This window comes from Ranitomeya imitator, chromosome 6, assembly GCF_032444005.1.
Source record: "Ranitomeya imitator isolate aRanImi1 chromosome 6, aRanImi1.pri, whole genome shotgun sequence".
Classification (NCBI taxonomy): domain Eukaryota; kingdom Metazoa; phylum Chordata; class Amphibia; order Anura; family Dendrobatidae; genus Ranitomeya; species Ranitomeya imitator.
Genome location: NC_091287.1, coordinates 397,512,839 through 397,528,839, shown reverse-complemented (window position 1 = coordinate 397,528,839; position 16,001 = coordinate 397,512,839). Strand labels below are relative to the sequence as shown.

The 16,001-nt window shown below is 39.6% G+C and overlaps 1 protein-coding gene across 2 annotated transcripts in view; it reads left to right on the top strand.

The window, feature by feature from the left end:
- Positions 1-16,001, top strand: part of ABHD3 (abhydrolase domain containing 3, phospholipase) — a 94,589-nt gene that overhangs the window by 51,797 nt on the left and 26,791 nt on the right. For both annotated transcript variants that reach the window (XM_069731176.1, XM_069731177.1), the window contains exons 3-4: positions 8,530-8,712; positions 13,173-13,218. In XM_069731176.1, coding sequence (XP_069587277.1) covers positions 8,530-8,712; positions 13,173-13,218 — 229 coding nt within the window. The remainder of the gene's footprint in view (positions 1-8,529; positions 8,713-13,172; positions 13,219-16,001) is intronic.

Here is a 16,001-nt window from a genome sequence, read left to right as displayed (position 1 = left end):
TTGTACAAATAACTGGACACACAGTTTATCGTCTGATTTTATTCTGGTCCTAAGACTAATGTCCAGCTAAAGCCTCTGATTAGACTGCAGGTATAATTACAGATGACAGACAGATATTGCCCTACACGACTTCTGTGACCACATCCAGGCTAACGGTCTCTTTTTTTACCCTGTTAAATGAAGAGTTAATCACTTGCTGTCCTTGGGTTTACCCTCTCCCTCTGTTTAATCCACAATCTTTTTTTTTCCTGCGTCCAATATTTAAAGTTTATCATGCGTGAAGTGTTCTTGTAGTTACGCATTTTTTATTTTTCTGCAGCTTTCTGATTATATTTAGCAACTAAAATCCCTAAATAATGTCTGAAACCTCCATAGAGAATATTCCATAATTAAGCACAGGATGTGATATCGGAAACGCCATTTACAATATAAAACTTGTGCAATTTGTAGATCTAGCGTTCTATAGGCATTATGTTTGGTTGGTTGGTTTTTGTTTGCTTTTTTGTTAAACAAAACCATCAAATTATAGATATTCTAAACTTTCTGGAAGTTCATCAACTAAAGGTGGTCATACATACAGTCACGGCCAAAAGTGTTCTCTTCTCCTCTTTCTGTTCTCCATGCTTAGTGTGGCACACACAGACACACAATGCAAAGATTAAGTCAACTTCTCCCCTTTTTCCCTGGTTTCAGGTGCGATTTTCCTATTGCCCACACCTGTTACTTGCCACTGGTGAATTTGAACGAGCATCACATCCTAGAAACAAAGTTCTTTACCCACAATTTTGGAAAGTTGCTAACAATTTTGTCCGGACCATTTTGGGGTTTTCGTATGAAATTATGTCCAATTTCCCCTTTTTTCTCTGTATTTTATTGTGTTGTTCCAATACACACAAAGTAAATAAACATGTGTATAACAAAACAGGTGTAATTGCAAACATTTTCTTGGAGAAATACCATACTTCATTTTCTGGAACAATTTCAAGGCTGCCAACACTTATAAGATGTCCATTTTTCACATACATGGTCTAGCCGTAGTTTTAACGGATAGAACAAGAACCCTCTATAGTCTATGGGGCTATTTGCAAGTCTGTTTTTTGTTTGTTTTTTTGCTTACCATGTGACTGCAAAAAATCACAGAGAGAAGTCTTTTTTTTTTAATCTCCCATACAAGTCTATGGGTCAAAGAAAATGACGTACAACACATGGATAACATCAGTGTGCCGTCCATGATTAACATTGGATTGTATAGGAGAAGCTTTGTCATTTATTTATATTCATACGTGAAAATCACTGATGGTAAAAACTGACACACGGATCAAACACTGAAGAAAATCGGATCCAAAAAATTTTTTTTGCAAACATGTTGCCTCGATATTTGAAGATCTCACTGATCGGTGATAAATTCTTTAGGAATTCTTTAGCATGACCATTTGGTTATGAGAAGACCACTTTATGCAGTTTCATGTGTACATTCCTTTTAGGGGTGGGCGATTATGACCAAACACATTTTGTGATGCAGAAGATGGCAGCTGCACATCCATTACTGATAGTGAATAAATAATAGCCCGGAATCAGAGTTGCTGCTGCTCTCCATGGATATTCTGCATGCTGAGGACTAAGCTTGGTAAATGTCCACATGAATCATTTATTAGCTGTGTGATGCAGAAGAAGATGACATGTACAACTGTATAGGGAATAATATCAGCTTCTAATACGTATAAAGGCAATTTCCTATGTAAGTACAAAAAAATGCCCCCATTATTTGTGCAGCATGTAACAGCGTTCTGGATAACCCTAAATGCATAAAACTGCCCGGAAACGCTAAACGTGATGCCACAGTTTATAAGGAATCTGTCAGCAAGTTTGCTGCTGTGTAATCTGAGAGCAGCACGATTTAGAAAGCAAACTTGGAGATGAAAGTGGATGGAAGACTGCTGAGAATCCAATATACAAGAGGAGACCAGATGCGGTATGGATGCAGTTTTATTGTTTTATTTGTCCACGCGTTTCTGAGTGATCATATCTCTTCATCGGGACAAACCATTGTGGTTTCCGATGAAGAGCTAGTATTACCTCGAAACGCGTTGACAAGTAAAACGTATCAGGTCTCTTGTATATTGGATTCTCAACAGTTTTACATCCACTTTCATCTCCAAGTTTGCTTTCTATCTGTTTGGTGGATCTGCAGCAGCCGTCTTTGCTTACTAGCAAACAAAGGGGTTGTGAGCATTTTCCTCTTTCTTTTGTAATCCTGATAAAACAATATTCCGCTTATTGTCATTCCAGTTTTTATCTACACACCTGCATGATTTAGATCCAGAGACCCTGATTCCTGGGATACGGCTCTTGCTTAGCAGCTTACTGTTGTTTCATTTCAATCAGTGTTTTATCAGCAGCAGATTATCACTACAAGACGAAGTGTCTGGTGCCAGGCAGTCCAGCTAATCTAAGCAACCTCACCCCCACCACTGATTGGCAGCTTGCTGACAATGTACAGTGGACACAGGAAGCTGCCAATGAGTGATGTAGATGGGGTTATACACAGTTCCACATTCATAGCACTGCTACATCTACAGCAGAGAAAAAAAGGATTTTGCCAAAACTACATCAAGCAGTCCAGTAAGTGATACATCACTGAGATCAGGCTCTCTGCCCCTACATCATGCTGCTCTCAGGTTAAATATTATTATTACTAAGAAATGATCTAAGTATAGCATTAAAACGCATAAAGGTTACAGTATAAATAAGACCATGTGCACACATCATTTTTGACAGGTGCAAAAACTCAGTTTTTCAAGTGGAAACAGTTTCAAGAAGCGCTCGTTTTTGGAGAGTTATCAATCAGAGGAATTTTTCTTCAAAGTGGTTTTTAGACTTTTGGATGCATTTTTTTAGGTTCTTTACAACCTACTTATTTTACACTTCAAAGCAGGAACATGCACTTTTTCCAGAGGTATTTTCAAAACCTCTTTAGGCAAAAAATCACTACAAATAACTGCTGATATGAGTGTTAGGGCTCACACTCACTTGCGCGAGACTCGGATGAGTGTTGCACGGCAATACCCGGCACTCAGATCGGAGCGTGCGGCCACATAGGAATACGTGCAGCCGCACGCTCCGCTCCTCTGTGCCGGGGTGCAGTGCCGGGTATTGCCGTGCCAGACTCATCCGAGTCTCGCGCAAGTGAGTATTAGCCCTTAAAGCGGATTTTTCATAGAAATAACTAGGAAGAGTTTTTTAAGCTGTTGGAACCTGAAGCTTGTGGTCATCATTCAGGACAGATGTATTAAAGGGAAACTGACAGCTGATACATGCTGCCTGAATCACGGGCAGCGTGTACCAGACAATGGCTACATGATCTCTACCAGGTGTGAATGACTCTAAATTGCTAACATACTTTATAAGCCCCCGGGGACCAAACTGCATGGATGACTAGTTGGACAGGCGGGGTCCCAGCAGCTGCTCCCTGCCTGCTCCCTTTGAGTGACAGTTCTCTCCTTGCATGCATGTATAGGGAGAGGACTGTTACTCTAGGACAGCGAGATGGGAAAAGTCTCTGGGAACCCACCTGTCCAACCACCGCCTGTCCAACCAGTCTACTGTGCAGCTTTTATGCTGTGTTCACACGTTGCGGTTTTTTCCGCGGTTTTTCCCGATAAAAACGCTAAAAAACCGCATACAATAAGCATCCCATCATTTAGAATGAATTCGGCATGTTTTGTGCACATGATGCGTTTTTTTCCGCGAAAAAAACGCATCGCGGCAAAAAACGCAGCATGTTCATTAATTTTCCGTTTTTTTTGCGGATTTCCCACTCCAAAATGCATTGGGAAGTGTCCGGAAAAAAACGCGTCAAAAACGCTGCAAAATCGCGGCAAAAACGCATGCGGTTTTCTTGCGGATTTCTTGCAGAAAATGTCCGGAATTCTCAGGAATTTTCTGCAAGAAATCCTGAACGTGTGCACATACCCTTAGAGTGTATTTTTCTCTGGAACGCTGCAGTGTTTCAGTGTTACACATAAGTAGCTGAACTCATACAGCCAGTGCCTTATACATACTGCAGTGGATCAGGTAGCATGTATCTGCTGTCAGGTTTGTTTAATACTGCCAGAGCTGCCAGCCAAGATATTGTACCCAGGCACTATGCTACCACTGTATTACCACTGGCATTATCATTTTCCATCTTGGCACCAGTGTGGTGCCGTGATTCTCATTCCATAGTACATGTACCATATGAGTTATGAGCCACAGTGCAGTGGTTTCAGGGCAGTCTCCCAGCGTAAGAAGCTTTATCACAAAAGGTGAAGGTGGCACAACCGCATTATACTGCAAAGCTCCATCATTCCCTCCCAAAATGTGACTAGACAGCCAGGTAAAGAGAATGACTCTCTGGCCTGCAAAGGAAGAACCGGGGAAGCAGCTGCTTTTTAACTATGTTCATATGACTACATGTATTTGCGTGTTTGTATGGGTGTGTATACATATGTCCTCTCAGTTTTACCTAATAAAAATCATCACTAGGACTTATTCACATATAATTAAGATCTCACAGTTTTTGAAAAACCAGAATAAAAATCATAAAAAACCTGCAGTGCGTGAATAGGCTTTAACACAGACATCAGTATTTCTGTGAATTCCTGTACATGCAGGTGATAAGAGGAAATCACAATGCTTTACCAGGCATCCCAGTGTTAGACTAATGGCTGTGGAGTCGGTGAGCCAAACCTCCGACTCCTCAATTTACCTGACTCCTGACTTCCGACCCCACAGCACTGGTCACTACTGAGCATGTGCATAAAGTGCAGCACAGATTCATCTCAACTAAAAGCCGAGATCCTCGGATCAGGAATAGAACATTCACTTATAGGATATTTCATAACTTTACCGAATTATTATGTAAAAATTAACAGCACATCCTGTGCTGAACTACTGCACCCAATGTATTATACGCTGCTCAACAAAATAAAGGGAACACTTAAACAACAGACTATAACTCCAAGTAAATCAAACTTCTGTGAAATCAAACTGTCCACTTAGGAAGCAACACTGCTTGACAATCAATTTCACATGCTGTTGTGCAAATGGAATAGACAACAGATGGAAATTATTGGCAATTATCAAGACACACTCAATAAAGGAGTGGTCCTGCAGGTGGGGACCACAGACCACATCTCAGTACCAATGCTTTCTGGCTGACGTTTTGGTCATTTTTAAATGTTGGTTGTGCTTTCACACTCGTGGTAGCATGAGATGGACTCTACAACCCACACAAGTGGCTCAGGTAGTGCAGCTCATCCAGGATGGCACATCAATGCGAGCTGTGGCAAGAAGGTTTGCTGTGTCTGTCAGCGTAATGTCCAGAGGCCCCACCAGGAGACAGGCCAGTACACCAGGAGATGTGGAGGGGGCTGTAAGAGGGCAACAACCCAGCAGGACCGCTACCTCAGCCTTTCTGCAAGGAGGAACAGGAGGAGCACTGCCAGAGCCCGGCAAAATGATCTCCAGCAGGCCACAAATGTGCATGTGTCTGCAGAAATGGTTAGAAACCGACTCCATGAGGATGGTCTGAGTGCCCAACGTCCACAGATGGGGGTTGTGCTCACAGCCCAACACTGTGCAGGACGCTTGGCATTTGCCACAGAACACCAGGATTGGCAAATTCGCCACTGGCGCAATGTGCTCTTCACAGATGAAAGCAGGTTCACACTGAGCACATGTGACAGAGTCTGGAGACGCCGTGGAGAGCGATCTGCCTGCAACATCCTTCAGCACAACCGGTTTGGCAGTGGGTCAGTAATGGTGTGGGGTGGCATTTCTTTGGAGGGCCGCACAGCCCTCCATGTGGTCACCAGAGGTACCCTGACTGCCACTAGGTACCGAGATGAGATCCTCAGACCCCTTGTGAGACCATATGCTGGTGCGGTGGCCCTGGGTTACTCCTAATTCAGGACAATGCCAGACCTCATGTGGCTGGAGTGTGTCACCAGTTCCTGCAAGATGAAGGCATTGAAACTATGGACTGGCCAGCCCGTTCCGATTGAACACATCTGGGACATCATGTCTCGCACCATCCACCAACGTCACGTTGCACCACAAACTGTCCAGGAGTTGGCAGATGCTTTAGTCCAGGTCTGGGAGGAGATCCCTCAGGAGACCATCCGCCGCCTCATCAGGAGCATGCCCAGGCATTGTAGGGAGGTCATGCAGGCACGTGGAGGCATTACACAACAGAACATCATTTCCTTGTCTTGAGGCATTTCCACTGAAGTTGGACCAGCCTGTAATTTGATTTTCCACTTTGATTTTGAGTATCATTCCAAATCCAGACCTCTGTGGGATATTAATTTTGATTTACATTGATCATTTTTATGTTTTATTGTTCTCAACACATTCAACTATGTAATGAATAAAGATGTGCAACTGAAATATTTCATTCAGTGATATCTAGGATGTGGTATTTTAGTGTTCCCTTTATTTTTTGAGCAGTTTTTTTTAATCAGCGTTGGTCAATTTTATACCGACTCCAACTCTGACTCCACCAAAATGGACTCCGACCCCACAGGGCTAGTTAGATTTTTACTGATCGTTTATGAAAACTTTTGTGGATTAATTAATTGTATTGTGTGTGACTTCTTCAATTTTACTGAGTGTGATAAATGCCATTAATTGTACAGGGGAGAGTGGCATGAATTGTATTGGTGGCACCGTGTTCAGAATGAATTATACCTGGGTGAGTGATGGCATTAATTTCACTGAGAATGAGTGATGCCAATATTTGTACTGTACAAAGATGGTGCATAGGCAGTTGCATTAATTTTACTGCATATCACCAAAAAGAAGAGTTGTCAACTCAACACTTAATCAAAGATTTATGACTGTTGAGTGTGTTCCCGATGGTGCATGGATTTCTGGGCCAGTTCCCATGCGAATACAATAAATTTGGAGATGAAGCTGAAAGTGTTGTAATCCATCACTGATGTAAGAGTAAAAATCATAGCTAATTTCCTCGTCTTAAAAAAGATACACAGAACAATAACCGTGGAATACATTTTCCTATGTGTTTGTAACCCATTACGGGTCCTTAATCATTGCAATGTAATTGCCCTATATGTAGGCTTCCGCACAAAAAGGAATAACGTCACAAACACAGGTGATATGTCAACACTCTAACTACTTGAGTTCGATGCAACAAATAATGCAAGTACCGTAAATGCTGTTAGGTAGATAGAAAAAGAGAAGTATGAAAAAGAACATTAAAAAATGGATATTATATATAACTATTGGAATTTATCCCTGTAGGGATATGTGTGTTCAGTATAAGTATCCAATCCAGTATAGAACTGCTTTTTCGAGTCACCCCCTATATTGCCTTTTTTAGCATTCTCCATACCAATCACTTTTAAAGAACTTTTATCAAAGTTTTTATCCTCTTAATATATTGTAGTCATCATATTGTATAACACTGTGTACTTACAATTGATCTTTTTTCCTTCCTACCGAGTTAATAATTCTCTTTACCATTTGTTCTATGACATCACGTGATTAAAAGCAGCCTAGCTGAATCCTTCTAAGCTCTATGTAGAAACAGGAGGTCAATTTTCCCTGTATGAGTCAACATTAGGACTACAAATGTATCTCATTGCATAGTCCCTGACTGGCGGAAAAGCGGAGCAGCTGGGTCAGGAGTTAAAGAGTGGGATGTCTCATGCTGAGAAAAGAGATTTCCTGTTTCTACATAGAGCAGAAAAAGAGAAGAATTAGTTGGGTAGAAAGTTAAAATGAGCAATTGTAAGTACACAATGCTATACAATATGATGATTTAAATATATTAAGAGGATAAAAACTGTGATGGTAGGGCTTCTTTAAAGGGGACACTTTACCTTTATGTATTTCTAAAAAAAAATGTTTAAAAAGTCCTGATCTTGAACGTTTAACATGTGTAATATTAGGAACTTAATCCGATACAGTGTTTGATACACTGCGAATTTTGCAAGTTTTCCCTCCTACAAAGAATAGAGAGGTCTGTAATTTTTATCGTAGGTACACCAACTGTGAGACAGAATCGAAACAAAAAATGCAGAATGTCACATTGTATGATTTTTACATAATTAATTTGCATTTTATTGCATGAAATAAGTATTTGATACAATAGAACAACAGAACTTAATATTTGGCACAGAAACCTTTGTTTGCAATTACAGAGGTGACATTTCCTCTTGTCCGCATTTGCACACACTGCAGCAGGGATTTTGGCCCACTCCTCCATACAGATCTTCTCCGGATATTTCTGGTTTCGGGGCTGTTTATCAAATACTTATTTTCCCCCTGTATGTCACAAGCCCAAAATAAGTCTGTTCAGTTCCTCTGGTCACTTTGCTTGTTTCTCTGCCCTTTTGGACGTGCTCTGACGTTTCTTTCTGAGATTACTCATAAGCAGCCTTTTGTGTGCTAAAATCTATGTAGTTATCATTACAGCTTCTTAGCAGAAATCTAATTAAAGTGTACATTTTCTATTGTGCCTTACAGCGAGCTTATTAGAACAGCAGATGGAGGACAGATTTCACTGGACTGGTTTAGTAATGATGATAATACACTTTACCCTGATGCTGGCACAAGACCTACAATCCTTTTACTGCCCGGCCTCACAGGAACAAGTCGGGAATCCTATATTCTTCATATGATTAAGCACAGCGAAGCGCTCGGATACAGGTAATGCTCAATAATGCAAAGTGTAAATGCAGACTGCAACCTAATAACCTGGTAGATGAACTAGACGACCATTGTCGATCTGATGAGACTGGGGCTCTTATCTTACACATGGCAGCCATTATGTTTGCTGCTTTCCAAGGAGTCAAATAAAATATTCTTCACTATTTCTTCCTAAATCCCTTAACATTCTAAGGTCTAGCTAACCAAGATAGAACAGAAGAGAGGCTGACATATAGAAGATTGCTTATGTCTCAATGAACTATAGTAATCTACCTCTATTCCCAGCTAAAGAACTGTTCTAAAAAGACTTGCAGCCTGGCTATGCTTCTCTGCTCCAATTATCTGGGGTTTCAATTAAGAAATTGCACAAACCATCGTGTGTCAGCATCTTGTTTTGGCACTAATGAGCCGCATGAACCTACAAACGATGTCTGGTCAATGTGCATCAATGTTTTTAAAGTGATCATCTACACAAACATGCTCATTGGTCTCAAAATCATAAATCAAGAGACTTAGGGCTAATGAGACAAGCGAACATGAATGTTTTTACACATGGACCAGAAATCACAGTGTGCCCCACTCTGATCAGAAACGGCAATTAAACTCATTGGGTACATACAGAAAATGGATGCCATGTGGACACCATCCATAAAGCATCCAATTTTAACAGATCTATTGTAATTATTAAGATATGATACTGTATTTGGCCTTATCATTTTTTAATTGTTGATATAAAAAAAATTTGTGACACATGGCACCTTGACCCAGCCATAGGCTTAGTTTTATGAGACTGATATTCACGGTACGAGTCCAGACCGGCTGCAGGTCTCTTCACCAGAACGGACCATATCACCTTTCATCACTGTTTTGTCCACCTAATGCCATTGTTAATACTATAATATGGTATAATCAGCATTTTCTGCTTTGTTTAGTTCAACGTCATTAGAAAAATAAACCTTTTTTTTTTACATTTATGTCTGAATTTGTTCCCATACCCGAAGTTCACCAAAGTTTTGTTTCTGTCCACATTTACCGTGTATAGAGTATATTAAAAGAGGTTCCTTTTATTAGGTAAAACAGGGAATATAATTTGGCGTAACAAACATTTCTCCCACGCAGCAGATGGTGCAGTGATGCTTTCAACTTTGCCTTTCTTCTGGCGCCATCACAAGATTAAGCACTGAATCATGGCAGTAAAATAATGCTCAGTCATCCCAGTTACTTTCCAAGTGGAGGAGATGCTTCTAAAATCCCCTTGGCAGAGCGTTTTTCACAATACATTATTTGATTAAATATTCAGCAATTTCTTTAATTACCAGTAACAGAGTTTATAAAATCTCACAAACGCGTTAGAACACCTGGTGCTTCTGTTAAGTGATCAGACAAATGCATTTGAATAGAACCTGAGTTTATCTTCTGCTGTCTGAGCTCCATCTATAAAGACTAAAACTAATTACTAAGTATAATTCAATTAAATGAAAAAATATATTCACTAAAATTAGTGAGTTATATTGTATATCACATACAGTATTTAAAGGGGCCCTCTCATGGTCAAAACATGCTAGTAACCAGTAGCTATGGGGTTAACCTGCAGGTTAATAGCGTTTTAAAGTTGTGCAGCTACCTTACTGACAGCTACTAGGTGGAAATGAACTTTATTCCTCCCGGTTTTTAGTCCTCTAGGTGTGGCTTCAGTCACCGCTTAGTACTTAGTGAGCGGCAGGTGTAACGATGTTCTAGCACTGACTGACAGCCGGCTCCGCAATGCATCAGTAATGATCTGGCGTTAACAGTTACCGCTCACTGTATACTAAGTGGTGACTGGCCTCTATGACTGAAAGCCGGAGGCTGCTGGGAGGAATACAGTTCATTTCCTCCCAGTATCCAGGCTCTCAGTACGGCGGCAGTGAAGATTTAGAATACTATTAACCTGAAGATTAACCGCATTTCTTCAGATTAATAGCATTTTTTTGACATGTCTGGTTCCCTTTAAAAGGTAATAAAACATAGAATATGCACAAAAAAATATTTTAGCTCTTCCACCTTCATTTCATCTTTTCTTTTCACCCTCTTGTCTCAAATTGCAATCAGTATTGACAAGTAAACATAGCATTTTATCTACGGTCTCAGGAGATCCCTTGTGTCCTTTCTCCAGTTAGTCACTGGGCTATGACTGTCTGTAAGAGAACTTGCTGCAGCAGGAGCCTCCCCCACATGCCCTGTCAAAAATATTATTAGCACTCTCTTGACTAAGCACAGTCAACTCAGTCATTCTTTGGAGGAAAATGGAACAGATCAGCAGTAGATTAACCACTGTGTTCTCTGCAGGATTTATTCAAGAAGGTTTCAGGTACATGTAGCGAGTCCTGCAGACTGACAAGTGTGGGAACGAGATTATCTCCTATGAACTCATGTCCCTCAGTTCTAGGTTTAGTATTACTTTAGCCTCATTATTTGGTATTTCAGGGTTCTGTTCTACTCAGATGGATGAGTTTTTCTGATGTAAATGAATGCCCACCTCTCAGCACCATTTTTGTTTTTAGGTCCAATTTCAAATGAAATCCTCACAGAAGTCTACGATCCACCAAGCTCCAAGGGTGATCATTAACTATGAATATTAATGTGCCAAATGTCAGAATGTGATCAAATGTAGCAAGCTTTTGTAGGATAGTATAGACACGTGGAAAGGATAATCATAGGAATTACATACATGAAAAATAAGTAAGTTTACAATGTGAAAAAGCTTGTAGGATTGTATTGAGCCGTCGTGGCCAAAAGCTTTGAGAGTGACACAAATTTTGGTTTTCATAAAACTTGTTGCTTCAGTGTTTTATTATCTTTTAGTCAGATGTTTCTATGGTTACTGAAGTACAATTAGAAGCTTCTCCTTTGTTTTTAATTTTTTTGGCAAATACATAAAGTTTATGTAAAGACTCCATATTTACTGTGTTGTCCCTTATTTTTCAAGACTTTTGCATTTTGCCCTGACACCTGGATATCAGCTTCTGGGCCCAAATCCTGACTGACCACCCATTCTTGTCTAATAAGTGCTTGGAGTTTACACTGTCTGTGTGTTTTTGCTTGTCCACCCACTTTTTGAATATTGCCCACAGGTTCTCAATGAGATTGAGATTTGAGGCATTTTCTGGCCATGGAACTAAAAATGTCAATGTTTTGTCACCCAAGCCACTTAATTATCATGTTTGCCTTGCGACATTGTGCTCCTTCATGTTGGAAAAAGCATTGTTCCACGCCAAATTTTTCCCTGATAATTGAGAGAAATTGCTTTTGGAGGTTGTTTAGATATCAATATTTATCCACGGCAGTGTTCTTAGGCAAAATTGTGAGGGAGCCCATTCCCTTGGAAGAAAAGCATCCCACATAAAAATGTTCTTAGGATGCTTTATTGTTGTTCCCCAAACAATGATACTTTCAGATACTTAATACAGTCTGAAGAGGGCGTCTTCAGAGAAAATACCCTTACTGTAGTCCTCCGCAGTCCAAGCTCATTAATTCTTCTAAAATGGTAGTCTGTCCTTAAGGTTTTTCCTGAAGAAAAAGTGGCTTCTTTGCTGCATTTCTTTTTTACACCAACCTCCAAAAGGCTTTGCCTCACTGTAAGTGTAGACTGACATCTGCCTGCTGCCATTCCTATGCAAGCTCTGTACTGCCGTTGAACAAATCCCATAACTGAATCTTCTTTAGAAGGTGGTCCAGGCACTTGTTAGACTTTCTTCACTGTACTTAAGCCTTCTTTAGAGCTATTGAAACTCTCTCTTTGAAGTTCTTAACCATTTAGTGGAATGTTAATTTAGTTGAAATCTTGCAAGTAGCAAAGTCCTTGCCTGTAAAGCCCTTTCCATGCAAAGCAATGATAACTGCATGTGTTTCTCTGGAAGTAACCATAGTTGACAGAATAATAAATGATTTCAAGCACCAACCTCTTTTTAAAGCAATCAGTCTACTTGTACAATGCAATCAGCATGGCAGTGATATCAGTGGTTTTATCCTTGTTAACACTTTTTCCTAAGATAATGGGAAGATCACTGAAATAATGTAAGCAGGTCATTTTGTGACAGGGCTGAAAATCAGTGGAAATTGGATTTTTGGGATTACAATCATTTTCATGGCAATGAATTACGGCAATTCTTTACAATTCATCTGATCACTCTTCATAACAATCTAGAGTTAATGCAAATTGTCAGTATAAAAACTGACGCATCAAAGTTTGTGAAAAACAAAATATGACAGTATCAAAACCTTTGGCCACAACTGTCCATTTGGTAGGTTTTTAGACATATCCATAAGAGAAGTAAATTGATGTTTCAGAGACTGCAGGACCCACTGCAGGCATAAGGGGCTGTAAGATCCGTCAGGTACTATTTTATGATAGTGATCATACAGTTGTATTTTATATACCACATCTAGTGTATATTAACATAACATTCTGTTGTTTTTAGGTGTGTTGTTTTCAATAATCGAGGTGTTGCTGGGGAAGATCTCTTGGTAAGTATTTTCTCATCATGTCTTCTTTTTTTATATAACTTTACATTTAATATATTTGCTAGGTAATCTCCCAAACCATGCACTGTACATATCTATGTCATGGCTCTACTCCAGGGCTCGATCCGGTAACCTCACCTCTGGCTGTGTGGTCAGTTTCCCTCTTTGTTGGACCACAGCCTGTGTTGTCTCTGTCCTACTGTTGATAATGCTCTTGTCTTTCTTTTGCTTTGCTGTTATGCTTTGGTGCTGGTGTTTTCACTTCCTCCTTTGGTTTCTCCTATGACATCTTGGGAGTGGCTTTTTATACTCTCCTGACACATGCAATCTTTTGTGGCTATATTTCAAGATATAGGGTGTTTGGAGATCTAGCTCCCTAGCTCCTCAGCTAGAGATTATTTTACCTGGTTTTCTCTGTTGCTTTTCCTAGTTTGTTTGTGTGTCTTCCTCCTCAGTACTGTTTCCTTTCTTTTGTTTTTGGGGTCTGGCAGGTTTTCCACGTATTCCGTTTGTTATGTGGTTCTTCTTATTTTCTTCTTTCTTTCCTGAGTGTCTGTGTGAACACGTTCATAGTCCTATGCCTTTTTCCCAGATTTTTGTGTATTTCACACATTGTTTATAGAGAGCATGCAGTTAAGGACATTCAGGGTAAGTCTAAGTTAAGTTTCGCCGCCATTGCGTATACCTAGGGTGCCAACCTCCGCAGTCAGGCAGGGGCAAAGGCAAATCAGGGGTAGTTTAGGAACTTTCTTAGTCTGAACAGGGACCTGCTGGGTTCAGGTGTTTGTCTCTCCTGGTTTGTACCTTACCTGTGTGAGTGTATTTATACAGTCATAGCAATCTATAGCATTCTATGCATCAGCCATATATGTCCTTTTGGCATTTGATGAACCAGTATATGTTGGTATAACTTTTCTTTTTCATGCTTTAGGAATTCTTAACCTGCTGCACATTCCGGACCAGAGACATACAGCATTGGGTGTAGATTTTTTACTTTACAATTTATTTTTCCAATTTGCTAAATATATGCCACTGGATTATAATCCAGTGGCATATGTCGCAGGAATATGACCAATGTATACATTCTAGGGAAGCCAAAAACGTATTGTGAACAGAGGCAATCCATTTGTAGCTCTTAAAAAAACTACAGCGGTTTATTTAGCAGAAACCACAATCTTGACAATCTTACAGGCCTGAATCAACTCTGATTAACCTCTGACTCTTCCGTACATTGAAAGATGGCCAAACCATTCGCTTTGTACAGTTTTGAATAAGATAAACAATATAGATCTGCAAAGCAAAAAGTGGCTATTGAAGATATTATAATTACATAAAACATTTTAGTTTTTTTAAATAGATAAGATACGTTGTATAATTTTTGAAGTTATTGCAAACTACCACCAAATTCCAAAAGAGTTCAAAAAGCATTATGGCTTATTTATGGCCAATCGAGTCTCTGCCAGGGCATAAAATGTGTAATAATGACTATAACCCATGTCTCAGAGCCAAGAAAATAAAGTTAGATCATTTCATAAGGTCTCCTTTGAGAGCTATCATTTCTGTACAACAAATTAGTTAGACTTGTAACTTGGTCAAATGTGAGCACTGTTTGCTGTTTTATTCCAACTGCTGCCAAGTATTCCAGTTTTTGTTTAACTCCACCACACGGCCCCAGAGATGTGGGCCTTTTTATTTGTTGTTCAGTTTTTGCTCATGTTTTTTTTCCCACTGCTCCCCTGTGTATTCTATTTTTTGATTTTTTTAACATTTGCCATATGGTTCCAAAGAAATCGCCTTTTTGCTCATTTTTATGCTTATTACGAAGTGGGCGTTGCTCACAGGATTCTTAAGAGGTGTGTCTTTAGACTGATCTGCATAATCAGCCACACCCCCTTGGTAGAGACCAGAAAACTAAACTAAATAGACTCATATCTCCACCACTGTACAGTGGATCATAAAAGGAAAAAAAATACCCAGGGGAGCAATAGGGATAAAATAAGAGCAAAAACTGGCCACTTTTGTCCCGGCGCTGCCCTATTCTGACAGCCATTACTTTTTCATTTTTCCATCAAAATGAGCTATATAAGTTTTTGTATTTTTATATGTTCTTTTTTGGATAAGTGAATTAATATACAATTTCTTCACCACTGTAAAGTTTGAGACACAATATAATGGTGTAAACATAATCCAGATACCCCCGCTCTTATCGTACTGCAGACCCCTCTTCTCTTTTTTTGTTTTTCTCTGTAGTCTATTCAGAGCAGCTTAGTATGCAGACAGTACTAGGCATTTGCTTCAGTCTTTTCACTAAACGCAGACTGAAAGAAATTAGCAAAAAGTGGAAATACTGCTCTTTAGTTTGTAATTTTTCAGATATGTGTTCATTGCTTGAAAATACGATCTTGTAATTTTAATTAACGCTTTACTAAATTATTTTACAGTAGTCAGAAAAAGTGCATTCAGCTCAGAAATGAGAATGAATAATCTTTTCAAGTAGCCTCTAATAAAACTAAAGTAATGGACAGTTTACATCCCTATATCAATTACATCTAAGAGCTGGTACCACAGAAGAGGGCAGAGCCATTATTTTTTTTACTCGACAAAACGTTGTAACGCTGATTTCAAAGTGTAACTTTTCATGTTTTTCTGATGCATAAACTTAAAGGTAAATGATACAATTATTTCTGCTTGCACAAGTTGAAGCATATGAGCCTACTGGTAACTGTTTGATGATTGTGTTCAGTATAATACAAATATGGTGTAACCTTGTAAACACTCTCTAGTGG